The sequence below is a fragment of the Polypterus senegalus genome, unplaced genomic scaffold, assembly GCF_016835505.1.
Source record: "Polypterus senegalus isolate Bchr_013 unplaced genomic scaffold, ASM1683550v1 scaffold_2908, whole genome shotgun sequence".
In the NCBI taxonomy this organism is placed as follows: Eukaryota; Metazoa; Chordata; class Cladistia; order Polypteriformes; family Polypteridae; genus Polypterus; species Polypterus senegalus.
In genome coordinates this window covers 25573-50000 of record NW_024378195.1, presented here as the reverse complement: position 1 = coordinate 50000, position 24428 = coordinate 25573, and the positions used below count along the sequence as shown (strand labels likewise).

The window sequence follows — 24428 nt, the reverse complement described above, 5'->3', positions numbered from 1 at the left end:
TTCTTGTTGAAACCCGTTCTTTAATCCTGTGGCTTGTCGCTGCTCTTGTGGTGCATTAGCAGACATTTCTGAAATTGTTCATTTACTCTTTTCTGTGAAAATGGGGACCTGAGCACTTCGACATTCCTGAGACCTTCATCTTTCTTTATTTTCAGATATTGTATGATGGACACAAGTTGTTTTGGCTCATTTTAGATCTCATGATTGTTTGGCAGCTAATTAAGGAAAAAGAAACAAGGGGTCTGAGTCTTCAAGAGCAAATCAATTACAATACAGTTCAAAATAAGTTAATTAGCAGCACAAACAGGGCACGCATTAAGAAAAGGGTTCGAATGAAAACCTGCAGCCACCGTGGTTCTCCAGGACCGGAGTTGGCGACCCCTGTTTTAGAAGGCAGAGATGTCACAGCCACATGTTTTTCTCCCCACGCAGGGGATGCTCTCCCGTCAGAGCTGAACACGATCAGACACAGTGGAGCGTACCTACCTTCTGCTTGGCCAGAGATACCTTGCCAATTTTTTTTTACATCTTTGGCAAAGATATCACAGCTACATTCTCGCCCTGATACCAAGAGGCCCTCGGATACAAATCTACCAATATAAATTCTTCTCGATACAAATTATTATATTTTTTAAACATTTTTTTAGATTTTTAAAGTTTCTCCTCTTCCACTACTAACATGGGCAGAACCGCAGGGGACAGCTAGTTTTATATATATATATATATATATATATATATATATATATATATATATATATATATATATATATATATATATAAAAATACATGTCATTAATTTCCATCCATCAATTTTCTTCCACTTATCTGGGTCCAGGTCACAGGGGTAGCAGTCTAAACAATGATGCCCAGACATCCCTTTCTCCCCACCCACCTCCTCTCCAGGGGGATACCGAAGCATTCCCAGGTTGGCCGAGAGGCAGAATCTCTCCATCGTGCCCTGAGTCTGCCACTAGTTGGACACCCAGGTGGCATCCTAATGAGATGCCTGAACCACCTCAACTGGCTCCTTTGTACGTGGAGAAGCTTCACATATCTATAATATAATTCACTACAATTCAGGCAAGACAACCATGGAAAGCACGCCGGAAGGGGTGTGGATTCACTAAGTCGCCGACAAGTGAGACACCTATGGCGAACGCAGGAAGGATCCACACCCACCAACTCCTAGACCATTAGATACAACAACTCACAGAGCCCCACCCACCAACTTGGACACGGCGTCATTTATATTAATCTGTCGTAGAGGTCACATGCAGCTCCGAACCACGTTGACTGTTCATAGAGGCATGTTTCTCGCGGAGGTGAATCACCATATGCAGCGTGTAAAACGGTTTGCGAGGGGTATCCCATGGGATCCTTAAAACAATCCTTTACAACTTAGGTTAAAACACAATGAAGTAAGCAGACTTTAAAAAACGAGTTTTCGGTTACGACGCACGACCACGTGCACTATAGCACACTGTTTTACAAGCTACATACAGCAATTCGCATCCGCGACAAACATGCATCTTCTTAGATGCTCCTGCACTTTGTACACACCACCCTCCCACCTCGCTACCACCGTGGTCGGGTGTCTTGGTGGATTATATATAGAAAGGCAGCCAAAACCGCACAGCAATGAAACATCTACGTGAGTCACAGGTGCATCTGGATTGTGTAAAGACGACAACGACTCAAGTGACGAGTTGGAGGTGGGCACATGAGCAGGCAGTGCATACTGGACGAGAAATCAGCAGACTAGCATGACGGAGGGAGCGAGTGAATGTCCTTCTCCTCTCCTCCCGTTCCACCCTCCACGCCTGAGCACCGCACGGACGATTGTGTGTTGGTTCGTTCCGTGCAATGTTACAATGTTGCTTTTCTTGCTGATTTAATACATTACCGATTTTTTAAATGTTCATTTTCTCCCTGTGCTTAAAAATTATTAAAAAACCGGCCTGATTATGCGGCGTATGGTACGCCGCGGGTTGGCTAGTACATTATATATACACATTCATTTGTAAAATCTTTTTTTAGCAAAATTGACAGGTCAGTCAAGTTACACAAGTAAAAACAACTTTTGACCGATGCTACGTAGGATTACAGTTCCATTAGCCACAGTGAGATGTGTGTCATTATGACGTGAAAGGAGCTATATACAATTCTCATAATGTACTGTTCCGATAAAATCAGTTGAAGCAGAACAAACCAGTCATATGGGGGGTACGCGAGACGCACTACTGTCATGGACGCCGCACCAGAACAGCCACCTATTAGTTTATCAAAGCAGTAGAAGTAATAACTTGGAAGACACTTACTTTATTATTGGCGTGAAAAGGCTGTGGAGTCGACAGTAGAGCCTCACACCCTGCAAGAACAGAAAGAAAAAGAGTTAATCCACTGACTGCAGGGTTGCCAGGTTCCTAAAAAACGTACAGCATAAGAACAACTTAAAAACAGCAGGGCGTGTTGCAGCACCAACAAACCTCAGACATAGCCACCATGACACAAGCTCTTATATTGGACCCAGGAGAATTCCTAGTGCTAGGACACAGCCCAATGGGAGCACTTCCGGGTCAGTCAGAAGTCCCATAAAGTAGAGATGATGAATCCCTGCTGCACCCCTGAAACCTAACAAGGCCTGTCCTACTGAACTACAATTCCCAGCATGTCTTGCAGGCTTGTCCATACAGATATCGTCTCCCAGGAAGGCTGCCACCTAACGTGGCGGGGGAGCATGTAATCCTGCCAGTCGGTCTCCCCCTGACCTTCCACTACATTGGCCTCCGTGCCGGGTACTGTTCATTGGTCCATCCCTGCCAGGATGCCTTTTCTGAGGCAGGGCGATCTTGGCCCTGTATCTTGTACCACTTTAGGGCTGGTTTCCCATCCTGGTAAGGACCACTGACCCAATCCAGGGCCAGGACACCCCCCATGACAAGAGCAATGCCTGAGGCAGACAAAATGACACAGCGGAAAGCGTGTTGAGGGGTGGTGGGTGACAGAGAGCGAGAGTGTTTGGTACATCCTGTCAAAGCCCAAGGTGGTCCATCCTCTGAGATATTTCAGAGTGACAGAATGGTTATATACAGTCTCACATAATGGGTCCCCCTTGCAGATTTTACAAACGGTGAAGAACATATAAAAAGTTTGAATTGCAGAAGAAGGGGTGTCAGATGGGAGAAAAACAAGATAAGAATTTGTGTGATTTGACAAATAGCCCAATAAACCACAACAAGGCAAACAACAATCAAAAATAACCCAATTGGGCAAGACAATTGCCAACCTGGCAGCACTGACTGACTAGATAGTTTACTTTGTGGCCTCTTAGTTGGGCAAATACATCAAAGAACCCCCAAAAGACAGTCACCTTTGACATGATGTCTTCCATCTCACGCCTTGCTTTGTACGTGCCATCGTCATAACGGAACCGATAGAGCACTTGCTCGTTTTTGAACTGGTGCTTATCCGACACTGTGAAGAGAGTAAACAGGTGCGAGACAGCAGTGAGAAATAAGGCCGTGCTCCCGCTCAGCCGGCCAGCCACCCGACTCCTTCTCAAATCTCCTGGCTTTGAGGCTAATCTCTCTAAAGCAGATAAAAAAATGTGATAAACCCATTACAGCAAGACGCATTTTGAAGCTGTGTGCCACTTAAGAGGGTCTCCAAGCAGGAAAGCCAAGTGTAATCCGCGTTTTGGGGATCAAAACAAACACACTAAGTACAAAAGGAAATGCAGAAAAAGCCAAAGGGCAGAAGCTAAGGACGTCAGTGAAAGAGTAAAAAAATCCCCTTAGCCTGCTTGCTGCGTAGCTACAAACAGTTACCAGTAGAGGGCAGTCATAGGCCAGAAAAAAAAGGACCATTGGTTTCCTGGCACATGCACTAGACTGGTGTTTTTCAAGCAGTGTGCTGTGGAACTAATAATGTAGCACGCCACGAGCTCAAGACCTGTCTGAGGAGGACACGACTACCTGGAGAAGCTGGCACAAAATCAGCTCAGCGCCCCCCATGTTGCAGACAAAGCACTTAAGAGTACTTTGGACGCGTCTCCAGGCTGCTACATCCCATCTGCCTGGGTGTGTGGTCGCCAGAAAGCCTCACAGTGCCAGTGGATAGTGGGCATGCGAGTTGCTACAAGGGATGAAGTAGTGGCATGTCTACAAACTGCTTTATTATTGGTTTCTCCGGTAATCCTGTCACTTCGGACAACTGAGCACATGTATGAAATTTAAAAGTGCTGCTGGTTAGTAGAACAGTGGTGTGCCTTGGCATGATTTTGCTTAGAAAAAGTGGGCCACCACAGGGGAAAAAAAAAAAAAAAGGTTCTGGAAACACTACACTAGACTCACACAGTCCATTGCTTAAAAGAAGGCTGCTTATTGGGGTGTAAAGTCATCCTGATGCCACATCTCTATGATCCTAGCTCTACTCACCATGGTGGATGATCCCATTCTCCAGCAAGGCTTGTCCTAAATTGACTCCTTCATCTGGTTTGCTGATCTCACCCATCTCAATCAACCAAGATACAAATTCACTAGAAAGAAAAGTTAAAGTGTCACCAGTCAACAAGAATCGCTCGAACATGGGAGAGTGGCTTTCGAAGGGAATGTAGTCTTACCCAAGATCCAAAGAGGTGATGTGCAGTGCACTGGCCAGGTGCCAGGCAAGCTAAGAGTAGAGCGGGCAAGGCCTCAATGTTTACAGGTACGTTTTTACAACCTACAGGCCCACCAGCTGAAGGAAACAGCATGAAGTGCAACCGACTTGGATGGAAGATCATCTAGGAAAGCTTTGGATGCTGCTGGTGAGGACAACGAGGAGCGCTGACCCGTGGTCTGAATGTGGATCCCAATGGCCCAGTGCAGTGATGGAGACACTGTGCTCTAAAAATGGCACCGTCCTTCAGATGAGATATATAAATGAAGTTCTGACTCTCTGTGGTCATAGATTCCTGGGCATCCTTCGTAAAGAGTGGGGAGTACTCCAATGTCCTGGCTAGATTGACCTCCTCTCCTAACCATCCCCTGTCTCTAACTGGCTAACAATCCCACCATGTCACTACCTAAAAGCTCATGTGTGGTGAACATTCTGGAACAAAAATGGCCACCAACGCATCATCCAGGTGGATACTACACATTATTGGTGGTTGAAGAGATTCCCCCACTCACTACTTTGAGTAGGGAGAAAAGCGCTATATAAATGTAAAGCATTTATTATTATTATTAAAGGATGGATTTATACCTGGGCAGGAGGACATAATGGATGGACTGGGTGAATGGGCTTACCGGGAACAGTTCATTCCTCCACACGACAGGTGGCAGTGTTCCTCTAAGCTGGACCAGATTAAGACACCCGCAGGGAATCATGGGAGATGGTAGTCCAGAAACAGCCCTGCCAGGGGTCTTTGCAAGCCACCAGAAGACACTGCCGAGGGGGGGCGACTGCCCTGGTTTCTGCACAACCCGGAAATGCTTGGTGACAGGAGCCTGGAAGTAGTTCCCGGGTCGAGTTTAAAAGAAAGTCAGCTGCCTCGCTTAAGTTGACTCAGCGTCAGGGGGCAGTGGGCAAACACTCTCGTGGAGGAGGAAGGGGAAGCGTGTATGGTGAAGTTTGGTGGTGTTGTATGAAAGGGGCATTACTTTGGTCGAAGAACATTCTTTATCTGAACCTATTGCTGTGTCTGTGCTTTGGGGCTCAGGGGATCCCCCCCGTCCACCCCAAAGTGGTTACATCAGATTCAGCAGTTGCAGAGAAGCACCCCGAAAAGGCAAAGTAGGACATGGCAGAAGGGGAAAAATGAGCCCCCTTAAATACATCACCCCATCTCAAGGCGAGCTCCTCATTGTAAATGTCATCTTTCTTTAGTCTCCGCTTATCCAGATTTTCCCTTACAGTGACGGTGTCACAGCATCGTCACCAGCGTGAAAGCAATTCAAACTGCACAACCGGTAAATAAAATGAAACACTGCCTCCAAACCGACTTTACTCTTAAGAGAGACTGCAAAACAGCTGGCAGGAAGGCGCAGTGACACAGCAGTTCAGTAGGGGCTCTGCCTCGGGCTCGGGCTCTGCAGTGGCTCAGAGTGCATTTGGTTTGTTTTTTATATATCTTAATTGGCTAAGAACAAAGCGCTTTATGCCTCCTAACCTACTGGACATCACTGCAGGCTTGAGAAAGCAACATCATGTGCCCTGAAGAAAACTGTGCCAGCAGTAATCAGGCTTCAGTGCTGAATGGAGCCAACTAAAAATTCTCAATTCCCCGGCATAGAGAAGAAAAAAAAAAAAAGGAATTGGCAGGGCATTGGGAAACCCCCTAATGAGCTCATTCTCCCACCCACATTCAAAGACCACCACATATAACAAAGACTGGGCGACTCTAAAAGAGAAATTTATGTTGCCGTGCTACAGAATGGTAAATAACGCAATAAGGCATCAGGAAGACAAGAACCAACCTGAGCACTTCCATGAAGCCAGTTCCTGGCTGTTTGATTGGGGATTGTATGCTGAGAATGCAGAGACTATGGTGGAGTGCTCTTGCTCTCTTGAACGCGGGAGGAAATAAGGACACCTCTCAGAAGTGGGCACTTGTGACCTTACTACAAGCACTGAGCCCAAAATCCATGAGCAGGTGATGTCAGATGTGGCCAGTATGCACTCTCGAGGGGGGCACAGGTTCAGCACAAACACAATCATTTTATATCCAAACACCCTTCACAGGTTTGTTCCATTTTAACAGTCCACTTGCTTTCTCCTCCTTTAGTCCCAGAAGAGTATTGCCCGACTTTCTCTCCCAGTGCTGTGATTGCAGGAGTTCCCAGGAGTACAGCTGGCGTTAGGACACCATAAGCAGGAAGCACTCCTGGGTCAGGAGAAGGAACAGCTCCCTCCCAGTGGCCCCCACGGGGTAGTCCCACTGGGACCGTGACTCCCAACATGCTGTGCAACCATATAAATGGGCACACCAGCTCAGGAATGCTGCCACCTAGCATGTCAGGGGACCACGCACTCTCGAGGGCAGGCTGTGTTCCCCGTCCATATCAGATCAGATCTTTAGTCTTGGCCCTACATTTTATTAATACTGATTCTACATTTTGTCCTTACAGAGATTCATTTCTGTACATCTGAATGACATTTTAATGTTTTTTTTTTTTTTACATGTAGCTAAAATGAAACTGCGATGGCCACTTAAAGGACGTTGCACCTACTCTTAGCAACTGCTTTAGTGTTACGGTCAAACATCGGTCACATCAAGGCTTTCCTCAATTCCTGCCCCAAACTAAAAGTTAGCTCATCTGTAGGTGACAGACAGAACTCGTCTTCCCAAAGACGCCAAGGTGCAACACATTAATTCAGATGTATAGCACAACCACAAATGATTAATCTGAATCCAGTCGGGGGCCACCTGACTTTTTGAAAATCTCACAGCAGTGCCACCTGGACTATCATGCTCTCTGGCTCGACTTTGACTCAAGTGCAACTCTCCATGTTGGTCAAGTGTATGGTGTGTCAATGCGGGAACCTCCCTGTCAATTTGTCACCCTCCCCAAAGCCGCTCTTACTTGCCAAAGAAGCTCTTGGAGACGATGCTCAGTTTCCGGCGCCGATCCTTGATGAGGTGACGGCTTTTGCTCATCAGCAGGTGGTAAAGTTTCTCTCCTTTTGTGGCAATCATCATATAAGCATCACGCTCCATTCCCAGCTTCAGACCTGTCAAGATAAACAGCTGGTGAGCAATGGTTACGGCTGTGTTAAGTGGAGGACTCCCTGCCATCAGTCAGCTTTAGGACACTTGCCCCTCTCTCCATCCAACTTTCCAGGTTGGTGTGGCTGCTTAGTGACAGAGAAGGTTGGAGAATTTCTCACTGCCTACATGTCTAACCCTGGATAACTTGGATCAATTGCTCATTTTAATGAGCTGAAGAAACATGCAGTGAAAGGCAGAGCCATCACTTGACTTGTCAATGTGATTTCATAGAACACACTAGCACATATCAGAATCTGGCCAGGCAGGGGAGGTTGGCATTGACCCAGTGGGGTGGGGCCCTTAACATCTGCCTTGCTTTCCTGAAAATCTGGCCTCTCGAGAGCTCTTCATCTGCCACCCTGTAAGAGTGTGAGTGCGATGCAGCTTGTCATTTCCATGGAAGCAGCTGCCATCAAGATCTTTATCAGCAGATTTAGAAAAACTGCATCTGTCAGGCTTTTTTCCGCTGCGATCGAAACCGGGGAACCAGAGCGGTGATCCTCAGGGGTTACCTAACAGGCATTCTTTAACAAGCAGCTTCTCGAATATTTTCTCTTATAAGCTTTCAGAGTGCACTGCTCACCAGACTGAGGGGCTGAAGCTCACTGATGGATTGGACCCATTTCATTTCATTATTGTACTATTTCATTTATGTTAGGTAGAATGCCTAAAGGGGGCTGGGTGGTCTTGTGGCCTCAGAACCCCTGCAGATTTTATTTTTTTCTCCAGCCGTCTGTAGTTTTGTTTCTTCTTTCTGTCCTCCCTGGCCATCGGACCTTACACTCTTTTTCTATGTTAACTAATGTTGTCTTATTTTAATTTCTTATTTTGTCTTTTTTTTTATTTTTCTTCATTATGTAAAGCACTTTGAGCTACTTTTTTGTATGAAAATGTGCTATATAAATAAATGTTGTTGTTGGCCTCCTGCTTTTTTTTTGTTTTGTAAAGCATGAAGGAGCAGCACTCCCTCAACAATGATGGATGGATTAAAAGGCAGACGTCTACGTGACCATCATCATCAAGTTCCTTTCATGAGAACTCTAAATCCAAAGAGGACTGTTTCATGTATGTTAGGTAGAATGCTCAGATGGACTGGGCAGTCTAATGGTCTGGAATCCCTACAGATTTTATTTTTTTCTCCAGCCATCTGGAGTTTTTTTTTTGTTTTTTCTGTCCCCCCTGGCCATTGGACCTTACTTTTATTCGATGTTAATTAATGTTGACTTTTTTTGTTTTCTTATTGTGTCTTTTATTTTTCTGTTCTTTACTATGTAAAGCACTTTGAGCTACTGTTTGTATGAAAATGTGCTATATAAATAAATGTTGTTGTTGTGTGCACAAGTTCCAGGCTGTGCTGGCAAAAGAGCGGCCCAGTCCATCTGATACGCGAGGGGTCTAGCGTGGCTTACCACAAATCTCTACTCACTCTCTCTCTGCTCCCGCTCCTTTAAGATCGTGTCCAGCCACTTTTGCTTCTCTTCAGGGTTTTTGGCCATGCACACAAACCACTTGCTCTTAGCCGTATTGTGGATCTTCCATCCGTTGGTCACCGTGTACCCGTTACTGTGGTAATCCGCTGCAAGACAAATTGTGAAAAGGGTGGAGCATTTAAACAGATGTTGAACATGCAAAATGGCCGCACTGAGCAAGAGGACAAGTGTAAGGAGTGCATCAGGTAAGTTTGTATTTTCTATTAAAAAAAAAAAACACCTGAACTTAAGCATTTAAAACATTCTTGATTATTTATTTATTATAGTACCAGAAAGTGGCAACATGAAGGAATTTTACTGCACAATGTACACATGACAGTACCGATCCTGATGCTACTGAAACGGAGTTAATGGAGAGCACAAGAGGGGCACAACTGCAAGTAAGAGGAGACGACAGAAACTGGGCAGAGGAGGCTGCCAGGCCAGGAGAAAGCAGGAGAGCTTTCCAGCTTTGTGCCCTTGGACAGAAGTGGGCCACGCAGGACCAGGCCGAGCACAGCAACACTGAACCCACAGGTGAGCAATACGGCCAGATACGTTAAGTACATAAGAATGAGGATATTCTTTGTAAGAGGTCGGAGGTCCTCAAATATCTGCTGGTCTAACAACTGTGTTTTCAATCATAACTCTGGACAGAGATGAAGCTTTTCTGCGCCACATGAAGACAGGAAACACAGGACCAAGTTAGCAGAAGCTGCAGCTACTTTTTCAGAAGTTGTATAATTAGACGTGTTTAAAAGTCTGCTGGGAAGCCACGTGTTGCACTGTAAGTAAGCACGCACACACACACACACACAGCTCTCACAAATTACATTTTAGTATGTGGAGGGATATTTCAGACAAACAATAATTAAGCAATACACAGATAAATCCATCCATTTTCCAAGCTTACATACCCAGAGTAGAGCCCATTCTGGCAAGTAACAGGCACAAAACAAGAATGGTTTCTGGATGGGGTGCCAGTCCAATGCTGGGTGAACACATTTACTCTCTCACACACACACCAGACAGACTAGGGCTGACTTTGTATCACTTACTCTACAGTGCAATGTGATAATAAACAAACAAACCGCAAAATGATACGCGAGAATAAAAAATTAATCGTGCAGCAAATTGTACATCTCCGTGTCTGTGCAGGTTTCTTCCCACAGTCCAAAGGCATGCTGGATACGTGGACTGACAACACTAAAATGACGCAAGTGTATGTGTGTGTTTTCATTCTGTGATGGACTGGCGCCCCATCTAGCCTGACAGCTGCCGGGATAGGCCCCAGCTTCCCCACAACCTAGCTCTGGGTAAGCGAGTTTGGAAAATGGATGTATTTATCTGTGCATTTGTTCATTTGTGTCCAAAATATCCTGGCTGTCTGTTTGTGAAGGCAGATGGAAACATTTGGAATGCAGGTGGGGATGAAACCTACAAAACATGGACAGAACATAAGAAATTTGACAAACGAGATAAAGTCATTCTGTCCTAGTAACACAGCCTCCTGTCTCCATTGTGGTGCTTCTCTTGCATTTGTGTATTTCAGTCTCATAAGGGTAAGGCTGATTGCTAATAGTATATAGAAAATTGTTTTACCTATGCGTGTGTGTATATTATATATATATATATATATATATATATATATATATATATATATTCTAAAAGAAAGTCTTGAGACGAGATGAGTATTTCCAAGAGATTCCCGCTCTCCTCTCAAACATGTCCAGTTAACGGCCAACGCCTGCGGTCCTCTCACCTCTCATTTGAGTGAGATCTCCGCTCTTATAAATGTTAGCGTTTTCCTCACTTTAAATTCCCCAATTAAAGATGATGCATTATGTCCAAATCTTATTGAATTTCATCCTGAAGGGTTATCAACAGAAAAAATGAGTACACAGGCAATCCTAGCACCAAGAAATGATGAATTCAAACGAATTAATGTGAAAATTGTCGGTCGTTTACACAGCAAATTGGTTAAATGTGTATCGGACTAAGTTGAGGTGAAAACATCAACTTACAATATCACGAAGAATATCTACAACCGTTAACACCATCCAGTCATCCACTGCATGAATTACTGTTGAAAGAAGGATGGATCATAAAGTTATTGCGTAATTTATGTCTGAATGATGGGCTATGCAATAGGACAAGATCTGTTGTATTCAAAATTGGTCAAACAATTCTAACACATAAAATTTTAACAGGTGACAAGAAAGGTAATGTAGTACATCTTCCGTGGATAACATGACACCAAAGGAGATCTTGATATTGCATTCGTATTAAATCGATTACAGTTTCCCGTTGGAATTGCTTTTGCTAGGACAATTAACAAATCACAGGGATAAACATTTGAAAAAGTCAATTTATTAGAGAGAAAGAAACGATATTCACTCCCAGGCAGATATACATAGCATTATCACGATGTAAGTCCAAACACGGAAGCAAAATTCAATGCATTATTGATGAAAAGTTAATGCAAAAAATGATTATTACTGAAGTTTTACAGTAAAAGTGTAAATGTAAAAAGTATTTGCGTATTCATTTCAAAGCCAAACGGAACAAAACTGTATTAAACACAATGAATATCTCTAACGCAACATGAAACATAAATTTACTTTCAATTGATCACGTTTTACAATTTTTTTTTTTTTTTACTATGGTTAATTAGTCTCCCATGAAAATAATCTGTTTAAATTGTACATCCGCTTCCCCATACGCAAGTGGCAGAGCCGCAAAGCGAGCAGGAGGCAGAGCACCCAGTATATTTTATGTATATATATATATATATATATATATATATATATATATATATACACACCCATATGAGGGGGTACCCAAAAATAACCGGAAATTAAAAAAAAGTTTTTTTTTATAATTTTTACTTACTGAAACTTCAGTCTCCTTCAAAGTCATCTCCATGTGAATGAATGCACTCATCCCAATGGTTTTCCCACTGGTAGAAACATTTTTGGAATCGCTGAAGAGGAACGTTGGCCAAGGCCTGCAGCAATTTTTCTTAGACTTCCTCCACGGTACAGTAACGCTTTCCTTCGAGTTCTTTTTTCATATGCGGGAACAAGAAAAAGTCGCACGGAGCAAAGATCAGGCGAGCAGGGAGGGTGGCAAGAACTCCGAGACAAACAAGTCAATTCAGAAATCTCTTCAATAGTCCGACAATGATCTTCATAAACGGTATTGCAAACTTTTTCAAGATTTTCGTCATTCCTAATTGTGGACGGTTGGCCAGATCTTGGTTGGTCTTCAAGTGACATTTTCCCTCGTTTGAAACACGAAAAAACACTTGGAGACCTGAGTTTGACTTAAAACTTTCTCTTTAAAAGCAGTTTCAAGCATCGCTTACAGTTTCAGCAGCTGAGAAGATAACATTTAACACAGACTCGCTGTTCTTTACGAGCGCCCATCACAAAAATCACAGAACACGTTTAATAAGCACAAAAGAAAAACCGACACGGAATGGCGTGCGAACATTGTGTGCCAGGTACGGATTCCAGTTGTTTACGGGTACCCCCTCATGTGTGTGTGTATGTATATATTAAATATATATGTTTATTATTTTTTTTATATACTTTGTTAACTCCAGAGGGAAAATTGTCTTTTTCTACAACTTTTAGTGGGTGAGAGCACTGGACCAGCCACTGTGCATCGCTGCCTGGAGCAATTTTCAGGTTAAGGGTAAGAATCCCTTCTTGCAGTAATAGGATTTGAAACGGCAGCCTTCCAGATACCAGGGCAGATCGTCCTCAGCGTCAGAGCCACCACACCACCTTGCAAATATTATAATACTGTAAATGACTCGATAGATATAAACATTTGGAGGGTCATTCTCCGTACAATGCTTGATCAATTTTTAGACTAAATCCCGCTTATGCACAAACTGTATAAGGCACATCTGGAGTGTGTGTGCAGTTCTGGTCACCCTGGTACAAGAAAGACGTAGCAGCACTTGAAGCTGTGTAGAGGAGAGCAACCAAGTGCATCCCAGGAGTTAAGGACATGTCCTACTGGGCCAGAATCAGAATTAAACCTGTGTAGTCTCGAGTAGAGAAGACTGTGTGGCGACCTGATCCAGATCTTTAAAATCCTCAAAAGCAATGGTAAAGTAGATCCAGCTGAATTCTGTCAGCTTACGGGTGAATCATCAGTGGAAATTAAAGAAAAGTGCATTTAAAACTGAAGCCAGGAAGCACTTCTTTTTACAAAAACAAGCTGCTAAGACATGGACTTGAAGCAGAAACCTTGACAGCTTTTAAGAGGAATCCGGATGAGACATTGGGAGAGCTGAGCTACAAGTCAAACAAAACGGCCTTAGGGGTCTCCTCTCGTTTGTCAAATTTCTTATGTTTCAGGTTAAGCCTTGAGAACCTTTAAGAAGAACCTGGATGAGATGTTGGGACAGCTTAGCTATTAACTAAACAAACCGTGCTTGGTGGACCAAAGGGTCTCCCTCTCATTTGTCAAATTTCTTATGACAAAAAGTCGCGTAATGTGACATCAGTTTCAAGAGGGTAAATGAGGGACAAGACTAAGATTGAGGAAATCAAAGACCACCGCATAAAACCAAGACTAGGCGACTCTAAAACAGAAATGTATGTCGCCATGCCACAGTATGGTAAAGAACGCTGTAAAGCATCAGGAAGACAAGAACCAACCAGAGAGCTTACGTGACGCTTATAGGACAGCCATTATTAGCCATGAGGATGATGGCACTCGAGAGAAAATTCAACTAGTGCTGGATTGGTGATTGTGTGCTAAGAATGCAGAGACTATGGTGGAGTGCTCTTGCTCTCTTAAACATGGAAGGAAATAAGGACACCTCTCAGAAGTGGATACTTGTGACCTTACTATAAGTACTGAGCCCTAAGTCCATGCATAGGTGATGTCAGATGTGGCCTGTGGGTTAGGGGCGGCTGGTGGCATCCTTAAGAGGGCAAATGAGCAACAAGACTATGAAGAACACTTCCAAGGGTGAGCTTATTGTTCACAGTGACCACCACTGACTGGCACTTATAAGGCAAACCATAGAGGTATATTAACAAAAGATGCTCACCACTTACATTTTGAACTGAAATCTTTCCTACAGAATGTCCAAATAAAGAAGGTCGCGCTGCCGAGACAGTTGGGCATCTGCTTCTGGGGCGTACTGGACACCAGAACCACCACAGCTTGGATTCGTTCTGCTACTGTTATCATAGGTGACACAGCGGGCACAGCAGTATCATGGAGGACATACGAGCTCAGGAAGGAGACTAAACTACCTCACAGGTCGTCGAGGTGGGCATTCCTTTTTTATTTTAAAGTGTGAGGGATTGACATACAATGCAATTTCTGTCAGGCTAACACGTGGCTGGCCGATAGCCCCCAAAGATGGGGATAAATAAAAATGCATGTTTCTCATCAGTTAAGGCCAGCCATGGAACATCATCTCCACACATCACACTTAATTATATCAAGGGGATCCCGACTGAACAGAAGGACAGCCAACGAGGAATAAGATGACTGCCATTGCTGGGCTATCACAAAATCACTGAGCGCCAACCATAAAGGAACATAAACGTCAAAGTATTACCAGAGCACACCGTCTCAGACCCACGGGTTTTGGCATTCCATATTTCCACAAAAGTTTCCAGTACAAACACAATGCCAGTTGAAAAGCATGGCAGTAAGTGGCTCACCTGTGCCATCCTCCACATTTTCCACCTCCATCACCTCTGTGTTGATCCTCCCTCGGAAGAGGTACAGTGGCCCATTTATAGATTTGGTCCTCTTGGTGGATTTCTTTCCTGCAACTCTGTATGACAGAAAGGAGAGGAGGCATCATAACCTAGCTGATCACAGGGGCACTTAAATTGTTCTCGTGCCAGGGAGTGGCCCCTCTCACACTTTATGAAATAATTGCAGCTGGCTGGCACCAAATGTCTTTGCTCAGTTTGCAGAGAAATGAAAGCTAAGCCCTCTGCGCTGCCAGTCTGTGCACTTAGTGACGGTAACTGAAATGTTCCAGCTCACATCTCGGCCTACTGCCCAGTAGAAAATAACCTTTGACATTGAGGTCTACCTCGACTTCCGTTTGCAGTAAACCAGCAGATTGTCAAACAGGAAGAAGACTCGCTCTTGAATGTTGCCAGCGGAAATCTTCAGCAGGGTACCATGTAGCAGCAGCTCTGTACAAATATCTGTCAGGTTTGTACCCTGCAAATCAGAAAAGAAGAGTTAACAGAAAAAACAATCTGCACAATACTTGGCATGACTTTCATCTCCTTTTTTTTTTTTTACAATGCTTTACATGACTTTCCATTTTCCTCTGGCACGCCAGTAAGCATCACTCTGCAGTCGTAGACTGGTGCATTAAAGTCAAATGAATGGACGGCCACCAATAATTAGCTCAATTTAGTTTTCATTAAAATATTTAGCTACACAGTGCCACTCCCTTCTGAACCTGTTGCATTCAGTTGCACTGGGCTACCCATAAGGCCCTGTGGTTCAAGAGGCACTAAATTGATCTTGTTTCGGGAAGTGACCACGCTCATCCTTATGAAAGAAGTGCAGTTGGCTGGCACCAAACAGCTTTGCTCAGTTTGCAGTGTCTCAAAGAGAAGCCAAAGGTCCTACAGGAATTAAGGCTACTGAAACCTTAACGTTCATGTCTCTGGTGATGGACTGGCATGAACATGGGGGGTCATGAGGTCACTGGAAAGGGGTGTGTGGCTCTCTTGATATCTCTGCAAAAGGACAAAGTCCTTTAGAGTCCTGGCGTTCTCCGTTTGTGAGACATGGACGCTATCCAGTGACCAGACTCCTGTGTCTCTTTGGAGAATCCTTGGGAGCCGCTGGTTTGACTTTGTGTTGCTCACGAAGTCCCGAATGAGGCACATTACCTGCATTGAGAGGGAGCATCAGTTACAGCACTATGGCCAAGTGGCGCAATTCCCCAAGGATCCTCGTCTTGAGGACCCAAGAGGCTGGACCAGGCCAAGGGGACACCCACGTGACACCTGGCTGTGGCAGATAGAGGGTCATTTCCAGACGGTGGGACTGGACCGCGTGTCTGCCTGGGGGGGCTGCCAGCCAAGATCCCAAGCTGTTTTGTTGTGTGGTGGGTGTGGCAACGCTCTGTACCAGTGCCTGCCCCCCAACCTGACCTGACCCTTGGGACTTGATGTCTGGGTACTTAGTGATGGCAAATGAAGCTCAAGGGCAGACTACACATCAGATATCTTGGCTGTATAGGAGGCCCTCACGCTCTCCTGTAAAATGAGCTTTTGGGAAGTCTTCATCCAATGTGGCACACTCCCTAAAAAGTCCAGGAAGAAGCGACCTCAGCACCTCACCAGACTATGATACAGCTTACTGTGCCAACACTCATTTTCATCTTCTCCCCGTGGAACCAATCGCTGAGGCATGTGGAGCTGTCACTTCGCGCTACAGTGGCGGCGGCACTAACACAAGCTGGCATCTTTTCAGAGAAGAATGAAGCCAGGACAACACAAAATGACTAGCATGGACTGAAATGGACAGCACCGTGAAAATCTAGACGCTGTGGTGTCACCAGCTTTTGACTTTCCACTGGCTCAGTAGACAAGGAAGTGGCAAGACAAATGCTCACGAGCTCAATGTTATTTTTAGAGAAAGGGAAGTACTGACTTACTGTCTCATTACTTTACAAAGATTAAATGGCTAAGCTCAACCTGATGGCACACAACAGCAGAGAACCAACGATAGAAGACCATTAACTATGACCCACGCCACCAGTTCAGTTAGAACTGAATCCTCATGGAGGTTGAAAGATTAAGCTAACAGTGGACTGGTGGTCCTCTGCTAAGGTCTAAACAAAAAGTAGGAAATTTCCACGTTTGCAGGATGGCAAAAAACGTGAGGGTGCAGGCGAACAGTAAGAGCAAAACCCCCGGCAATCGGAGGTCATATCAAGGGAGAGGATGTGAAGAAAAACTAAATATGCGAGAGTCGGGAGACGGGTGAGTGACGCAAGCCAAGTGCCTGTTCAGGCTCAGCGTGAGCTGTCAGACTCTGGTGACATCAAAAGCAACACAAGGGGAAGTGTAACCCTGCCCAGCCCCCCCCCAAACCCCCCAGTAGGCAAAACAGTGACGGCCTGATCAGGCTCAGTGGGATATGCAAGAAGAATGAAACATTTTGAGAAGTTGGGGTGGGGGGCCAGGAATAGGAACGCCAGACTACGACAGCCCCCAAGCAATACAAAGGCAGGGGGAACCCTTTAAAAGAAAAGACGTGGAATAGAGTGCCCCAACCCCACCGACACGGGGGCATTGATGAGACTCAGCAAAGCTGTCTGACCGCGGTGACACCAACATGAAAGGTGATAAATGTCAGGCAGACCTTTGGCTTTGCAGGCGAGACTACAGTGGCCTTATTTTCAATAGCTGACTAAAGGCCGAGAGGCTAACAACCAGAATCTTGGCAGCCATTGGATCTTTTTAAGAAGAAAAATGACAGAAAAGCAGAAGCCAAAAAAATAAACAGTATCTAAAGCAAGGCATAATTTGATTACAGCTATGATGACATCATTAGAATTTTTTTAGATGATTTTCAGAATGGACACTGATGTGGATTACAACAAGGAAGGAGAGAGAGAGAGAGAGAGAGAGAGAGAGAGAAGTTAGAGGCTGGCGTTAGGAGCCACCACATGACAAACCAACTCAGGATCCCAGCTTAGGACCCGAGTGCAGCCTCAGCATCACACCAGTTCAGATGGAGTGGAACAGTGCAAAGTTTTTTTTATGGTGGCTGGAGTGCCAACTCTGCCACCAACCCCCAAGTTTTTTTCCCTGCAGGTTAAGGGCCTTGCTCAATGAAGTAGAGTCCCGATTGCCAGAACAGATCCCTAACCTCAGAGCCACCACTCCACCCCGAAGACAAAAAGGAAGACATGGGTTAAATAATGATAGCCCAGTCAGTTCCTCATCAAAATTTCCTGCTTCTGTGCCATAACTGTGCCTCATCAACTTGTGTAAAAGGCTCAAGGCTTTGAATCTCGACACCCCCACAATCTCCCTCGACCATGGACTACCTGAGCAACAGACAGCAGTTCGTGAGGCCGAGGGGCTGCATGTCAGAAATGGTGGTGTGTCATGCTGCAGCACCTCAGGGGGCTTGTCCTGTCTCTCTGCCTGTTGACCCCTGTACACAACTGACTTCCGGCACAATACCAGTGCTTGCCATGTACAGAAATTTTCAGATCACTAGTCCATCGTAGGCTGCATTGATAATGGAGGGGAGTTGGAGTACAGGAAGGTTGTGGAGGACTTTGCTGGTGCAAAGAGAAGACAATGCAGCATGCCAAGGAACCTCTGAGACCACCAGTCACCATCCAGGGGGAGGACGGGGAAGTGGTGCAGAGCTACAAGTACCAGTCAACTGGACTTGCTAAGTAGGCTCCAGTCTTTTGATGTGTGCAGCAAGCTGCTGGAAATGATCTACCAGTCCATAGTAGCTGGTGTGGTGGTCTACGCTGTGGTCTCCTGGGGAAGCAACCCGAGCTCAAAAGAAGCAAAATGCCTTAACAAACATATCAGGAAGAGCTGGGCAACCCCCGGAAACTGTTGTAGAAAAAAAAAAAAAAGAAATGCTCCCAATCCTCTCCAGGAGGCGCTCTCTTGGAGCACTTTTAGCCACAGGCTCATCCTACCACAGTGTGCTAAGGAGCGCCTCTGGGGGTGTTTTCTGCCCACTGCTCTCAGGCTTCCTCCCAGGGAAACTGAAGCTCTTTTTGAAATACCATTTTTGAAACATATGCACAATATACATTTATTTAAGTATTAATTTGATTGATTGATTGAGTGACTGTATTATTTGTCCTGCGAGTCTGGCACCTTTCTTTTTTTTTTAATGTTTCTGCTGCTCTATGCCTCTGACTATCCCCATGCGATTAATAACATTTATGTAATCTAATAACGATGCTAAGCTGTCCTCCAAAGAGCTCATTTTTCAAGGCCTTAGGTCCTACGGCTGTGGTGAATTCTAATAAGCCCAATGAAGACCTCCTAATGTCTTACCTCCCAACCCTCTATGTGCGACTGCAGTTGCTCCAGAGCCTCGAGCTTCTCCATGCGCCTCTTGGTCTCGTTGATATTGGAGCAGACCATTTTCATGGCCTGGAGTGCTTCTTCTACTGCTGGGTGGTCAGGGTGATTCCTGGGGGTTCTTTTTAGAAGCTCCTGTATTAATAAAAAAAAAAAAAGAAGAAAACAGAGACACAGACGTTACCAGTGACGCAGGTTTGCTGCCACTCTCAAATGAGCAAGGAGCCAAATGATCCAGATACGCTAGAAAAAAATGAAATCTAAGCAAGTGAAAAATATTGATATCATGACATGAAATTTTGTTTTCCTTATTGTAAGAATTGACTTATTAACAAATTTATGTTTAGGATTATTTAGCTTACTTTAAGAAAACTTGACAAGTACATTTTGCTTACCCCATTGGCAGATTTTTTGCTAAATAAAAGCAAAACTTCCATTTAAAGTTTTTTGTCTAGTTTTTACATGTGCATTTTTTGCAGTGTAGGCCAGCTGGGCCCGGCAAACTGCATATGGAGTGACCTACTAGACCAGTTTGACCAGAGTTATTCCAGATTAGACGTGCTTGTTGCTAAATAACGGGAGGGACCACTGAAGAACAAACAAGAATTTGAGGTAATGGAAGTGGGCAGGCCCTTGTGGCACCCTCAGTTGTCCCCTCCATTTGCTTCAGTTCACACGATGAGGACATGACACACTGTCACCACACGTCGCTCCCAGTCTGGTAACCCTTTTAATGGGGTCTGCTGCACATCACAGCTTGGAACCACAGATGAAGTTAGGAGAACAAATAGAGTGCCAGTCAATGAGACACGGGCCCACAAAAACAAGCGGTCATACCAGGCTGGCTAAATGCTACAATGGATGTCTCCGGCTTCTCAGACGTATTCTGCAAGGCCATAACAGTCATGGAGATCCACAGTGGCTAAGGTTTTTATTTCATTCTAGCTTCCAGATTCTGACCACACATCTACACAAATAACTAAATTAAGTTAACACTACTCTCTAACTGGAAATGCAAACATGCCACTGCGCTTTAACGTGTCTTACACACCAAGACCACGATGCTTATCTAAATTAGATTTCCTGTTGTTATGCCATATTGTGATGCAACAGTTAAAATGACAGCAAGATATCGGCAGACAGAAGCACTTCTCAAACATGTGAGGTCAAGTACCTTCAGTGGTCTACGTGTGTGTAGCAGTCTCTTCTGTTGCTAAGCTCACTGCAAAGTACAAATTAATCATTAAGCTTCCGTTACCTCGGCCCTCAATTGATAACAGCAATTTTAGCTTCTTTTTAATTTTCTCTCAGTGTTGCCTTCTGTTCAGTTTCTTTTGCTCTCTCCTTTGTGTTTTCATAGTTGTTTTATATATTCATGGAATACACAAGGAGATTTTTGTTTTTATGGGACACCAGCTCTGAGTATTAAAAGTGTGCAGACTGGAGGAAATCAGAGGAGGATAAGCCTGTAGGTGAAGTCTTTTCAGAGGAGGATTTCACCGCCGTTTACTAGAAACTCTATAGCGAGATGTCCCCGAATGTGCCCTTCTCATTCAAGAGTCACATCTGGTTGCTCTGAGACAAACAGCTCAGATGTGTCACTCGAATTGGACGGCCAACAGGTTTAGCACACAGGTTTAGCACACAGGTCAAGATGGTCTGAGGCCTTAAGAAATGTTGGATCGTTCCATTTTGTTTATTAAAGGACATCTAAGCATTTGCCTGAGGCATTGCTTGCAGAAGTCATCCTCGTGGCATTCTTTGGGTCACTGTGCCTACCTGTGCCACAGGTGGATCTTTAGAATTCGAAAGTTAAGACATCCTTCATTTGCAAGTTTGTTTACGGATTAAATACACAGCTGGGCAACTGGCAAGGCTTACATTTACAGCTTCATTCAGGGCTACTCTGGTGATAAGAGATGATGTCCTAAGTGTTCCTCCCCACACTAATGTCAGATCAGTACTAACATTTTGACTTCAGTATCAAATACCAGCTTTCAGACCACAGTACTGCTAGCAAAAACAACTAATAACGGATAACTCTAAAACCTCCTGTCTTAGTCCAGCCTCCCTGGTAGGCCACGCCATCATGCCAGTCTACACAGCACTTCCCTTTTTATAACTGTGGAGTCCTGATTACATCAAAGCAATCAGGTTAGGTAATATGGTCATCTATTGTGTCGAAACAAAGGGGCTTCTTGAGGTCACCTTCAAAGTCCTAATCACGTTTAGACAAAGGGTTTGGTGGGATGGGAAAGGAATCACCCTTAAAATCATGATCACACTGACTTAATGGATGAGGTGGGAGGGTCGGTATTGGGATTTGTGTTTTGATAGGTTGGGTCACTCTTTAAGTCTCAATCACATTGAAGCAGCAGGGGTGTTTCGGGTATCCCCCGTGATGTGTGGAAATAGGCATTGTGGTGGTATCCTCCATGAGGTCCCGATCACGTCAAAGAAATAAGGGGGGGTAGTCTCCCATGAGGTGTTGATCATGTCGAAACAAGTTGTGTGGGGAGAATAAGGCCATTTTGAAGCACTGGGTTTGGTGGGATAAAGATCGGAGTTGCCAATGAAGTCCCAATTGCGTTGTAGCAATGGATGATGTTATTGGGTTGGGTCACGTGTGAAGTCCCGACCACGTCAAATCAGGTGGGGTTTGGGGTTAGTCCCTTATAAAGTCCTGATTGTGCTGAAGTAACAGAGATTGTTCGTTGGTTCGTTGTATCGCCTTTGAAACCCCGTTGCGATGAGGAAAAAAGCAGAAATGTGGTATACCCCGTGAGGTCCCATTGCATCAAAGCAATAATTGATGGGGTCTTTTTTTTTGTTCATCCCTCTCATGAGGTCCCGATTGCATCAAAGCAATAACATGGTGTAGCTCCCAATGAGGCCCTGAACATGTCAAAGCAAAAAGTGGCGTAGTTCCCCATAAAGTCCCGATTGTGTCGAAAGACTAAGGCGGTTCCATTGTGAAGCATTAGGTCCATTATGAATTCCCCATCATGTAAGCGTTATAACTGGGGTGGGGTGGAGGAGGGCGTTTGGGTGTTCTCACATGAAGTTCTGATCACAACAAAGCTTGTACTTCTGTTTTGTGACATGGGTGATTTACCACAACTGCAATTGCAAGTGTTTTATTGGGTGGAATCGTTCAGTTTGGCAAGAAAGTTGACGACCAAGTGTCCAGGGGCACAAAGCTAAAAACAAATGAACAACTACGCAGAGCCAATTATCCAAGCAGAGAAACTGCAAGAGACCCTACAATTAAAAGCAGACACCCATTTCAACAGAGAGCCCGGGACTCACTCAACAAATAATGGTCTACTCTCAAATAAAGTGCATCCTACCAATCTGGCAGTGAATGGAAAGCCTTCTCATGTTTTGACTTCCATTAAGCACGTTAACAGGAAAAAAGAAAAGAAATAAAAAAAAAAAAAAAAAGAGCAAGAAGCTAAGTAAGTGCCGGGCTACCCACGGAGGCTCATGCTAGGGGCAAAAAGAAAGGGGATGCTTCCTGTTTTGTACTTTCTTCCTGCTGCTCACTGTGTCTTTGAAATTACAACAATACAGCAGACAACACCTTTTTTTTTGCAAGAGACGACAGCACCAAGGCGGTTCTCACTGGCAGGAAGAGGACTTGGGGGGTGCCTAGGGGATCGCTCTGTGCCTTATCAGCTTTTGCCTCACTTCCCTAGAGTGGTTGGGCACCCACCTTTGCAAGCAGGAGCCTTTGGCAAATCGTTTAAAGGAAAAACACGGTTTTAAACAGAGAAGGCACCAGAGTTCACTGAATGGTGGAACAGGCAAAAGCGCACAAAGGTGAGGCAGGACTGATCAAGATGGTCAGGTGGTGCATCAGCGCAAGACCACCCAACCTTTACTGGGCAGGCAGAAAGGTGCGGAGAGATGAAGCAGGACTGATGCCTGAACTGATCAGAAGGCCAGACGGTCCATCAGCCCAAGACCACCCAGCCTTCACTGGGCAGCCAGAAAGGTACACAAATCTACTCTGCTCTTGGTTACATTGAAGGGGCAATAAGGTCATGGCATGGACAAGCTCATCATCGGTAAAATAATTCACAATTAAGAATGAGTCTTAAGAATACACGGTCAACCAACATCCCAGAAAATGGAAAAAAAAACATCCAGATGAAGCGAGGACCTTCTCTGGGGTGAGAAGGAGGGTTGAGGACTCCAAAAGAATTATGGAAAGCTCATGATAGACTTTATCTTGACTCTTTTTACCCGAAATGGTAGTAGCTTCCCTTTGACCCCTTCAGCTAGCTGGCATAGCATCTGAAACCATGGGTATCAGAGCCCAGTATGGGCTGGCAAGAGAATCTTCAGCAGGGCAGGCTGACCCATAATGCACATTGTCTGCTGGTGAACTGGACTACACATAGCAAGTAAAAATGTAAGGTTTGAATACAGAATGGGAGGTCTGAAAATCAAAAGTCCACCTTATGAGAAAGATTTAGGAATCGTAGTGAACTCAAACCTATCAACTTGCAGAAGCCATTAAGAAAGGCTAACAGAATGTCAGGTTATATAGCGCGTTGATGTGCGGAGTACAACTCCAGGGAGGTTCTGCTCAAGCTTTATAACAAACTGGTGAGGTCTCATCTGGAATACTGGGTGCAGTTTTGGTCTCCAGGTTACAAAAAGAACAAAGCAGCACAAGAAAAGGTTCAGAGAAGAGCAACAGGGATGAGTCCAGGGCTACAGGGGATGAGTTATAAGGAAAAATTAAAAGAGCTGAGCCTTTACAGTTTAAGAAAAATTAGATAAAGAGGAGACCTGATTGAAAAGTATGAAGGGAATTAGTCCAGTGGCTTGAGACTGCGACTGTAAAATGAATTCATCAAGAAGACATAGTTGGAAACTTGTTAAGGGAAAAATTGGCACTAACATGAAGAAGTTTTTCTTTACACAGAGAACCATAGACACATGGAATTAGTTACCACGTAGTTTGATCTAACTGGCTTGGGTAAATGCAATGCGGTGCTTACCTTAAGTAGAAGAGGGTATTTGCAGATTCTCTGGATTGGGGATAGCAGATAGCCCTCTAAAGGAACGTCAGTGGTCTTCTTCCCCCCAAGCAGCATGCAGTGCTGTAGGAAC

General features: G+C 44.7%; 1 protein-coding gene across 1 annotated transcript in view; it reads right to left on the bottom strand.

Moving 5' to 3' along the window:
* Nucleotides 1-2293: 2293 nt before the first annotated feature.
* LOC120519560 (phosphatidylinositol 3,4,5-trisphosphate-dependent Rac exchanger 1 protein-like) overlaps nucleotides 2294-24428 on the bottom strand; it is a 47652-nt gene continuing 25517 nt past the window's right edge. Inside the window, exons 7-15 of the mRNA XM_039742513.1 lie at nucleotides 24317-24418; nucleotides 19278-19439; nucleotides 15302-15435; nucleotides 14919-15034; nucleotides 9177-9326; nucleotides 7566-7713; nucleotides 4437-4537; nucleotides 3371-3474; nucleotides 2294-2368 (exon numbers count right to left, since the gene is read on the bottom strand). Coding sequence (XP_039598447.1) covers nucleotides 2315-2368; nucleotides 3371-3474; nucleotides 4437-4537; nucleotides 7566-7713; nucleotides 9177-9326; nucleotides 14919-15034; nucleotides 15302-15435; nucleotides 19278-19439; nucleotides 24317-24418 — 1071 coding nt within the window. The 3' untranslated portion in view covers nucleotides 2294-2314. The remainder of the gene's footprint in view (nucleotides 2369-3370; nucleotides 3475-4436; nucleotides 4538-7565; nucleotides 7714-9176; nucleotides 9327-14918; nucleotides 15035-15301; nucleotides 15436-19277; nucleotides 19440-24316; nucleotides 24419-24428) is intronic.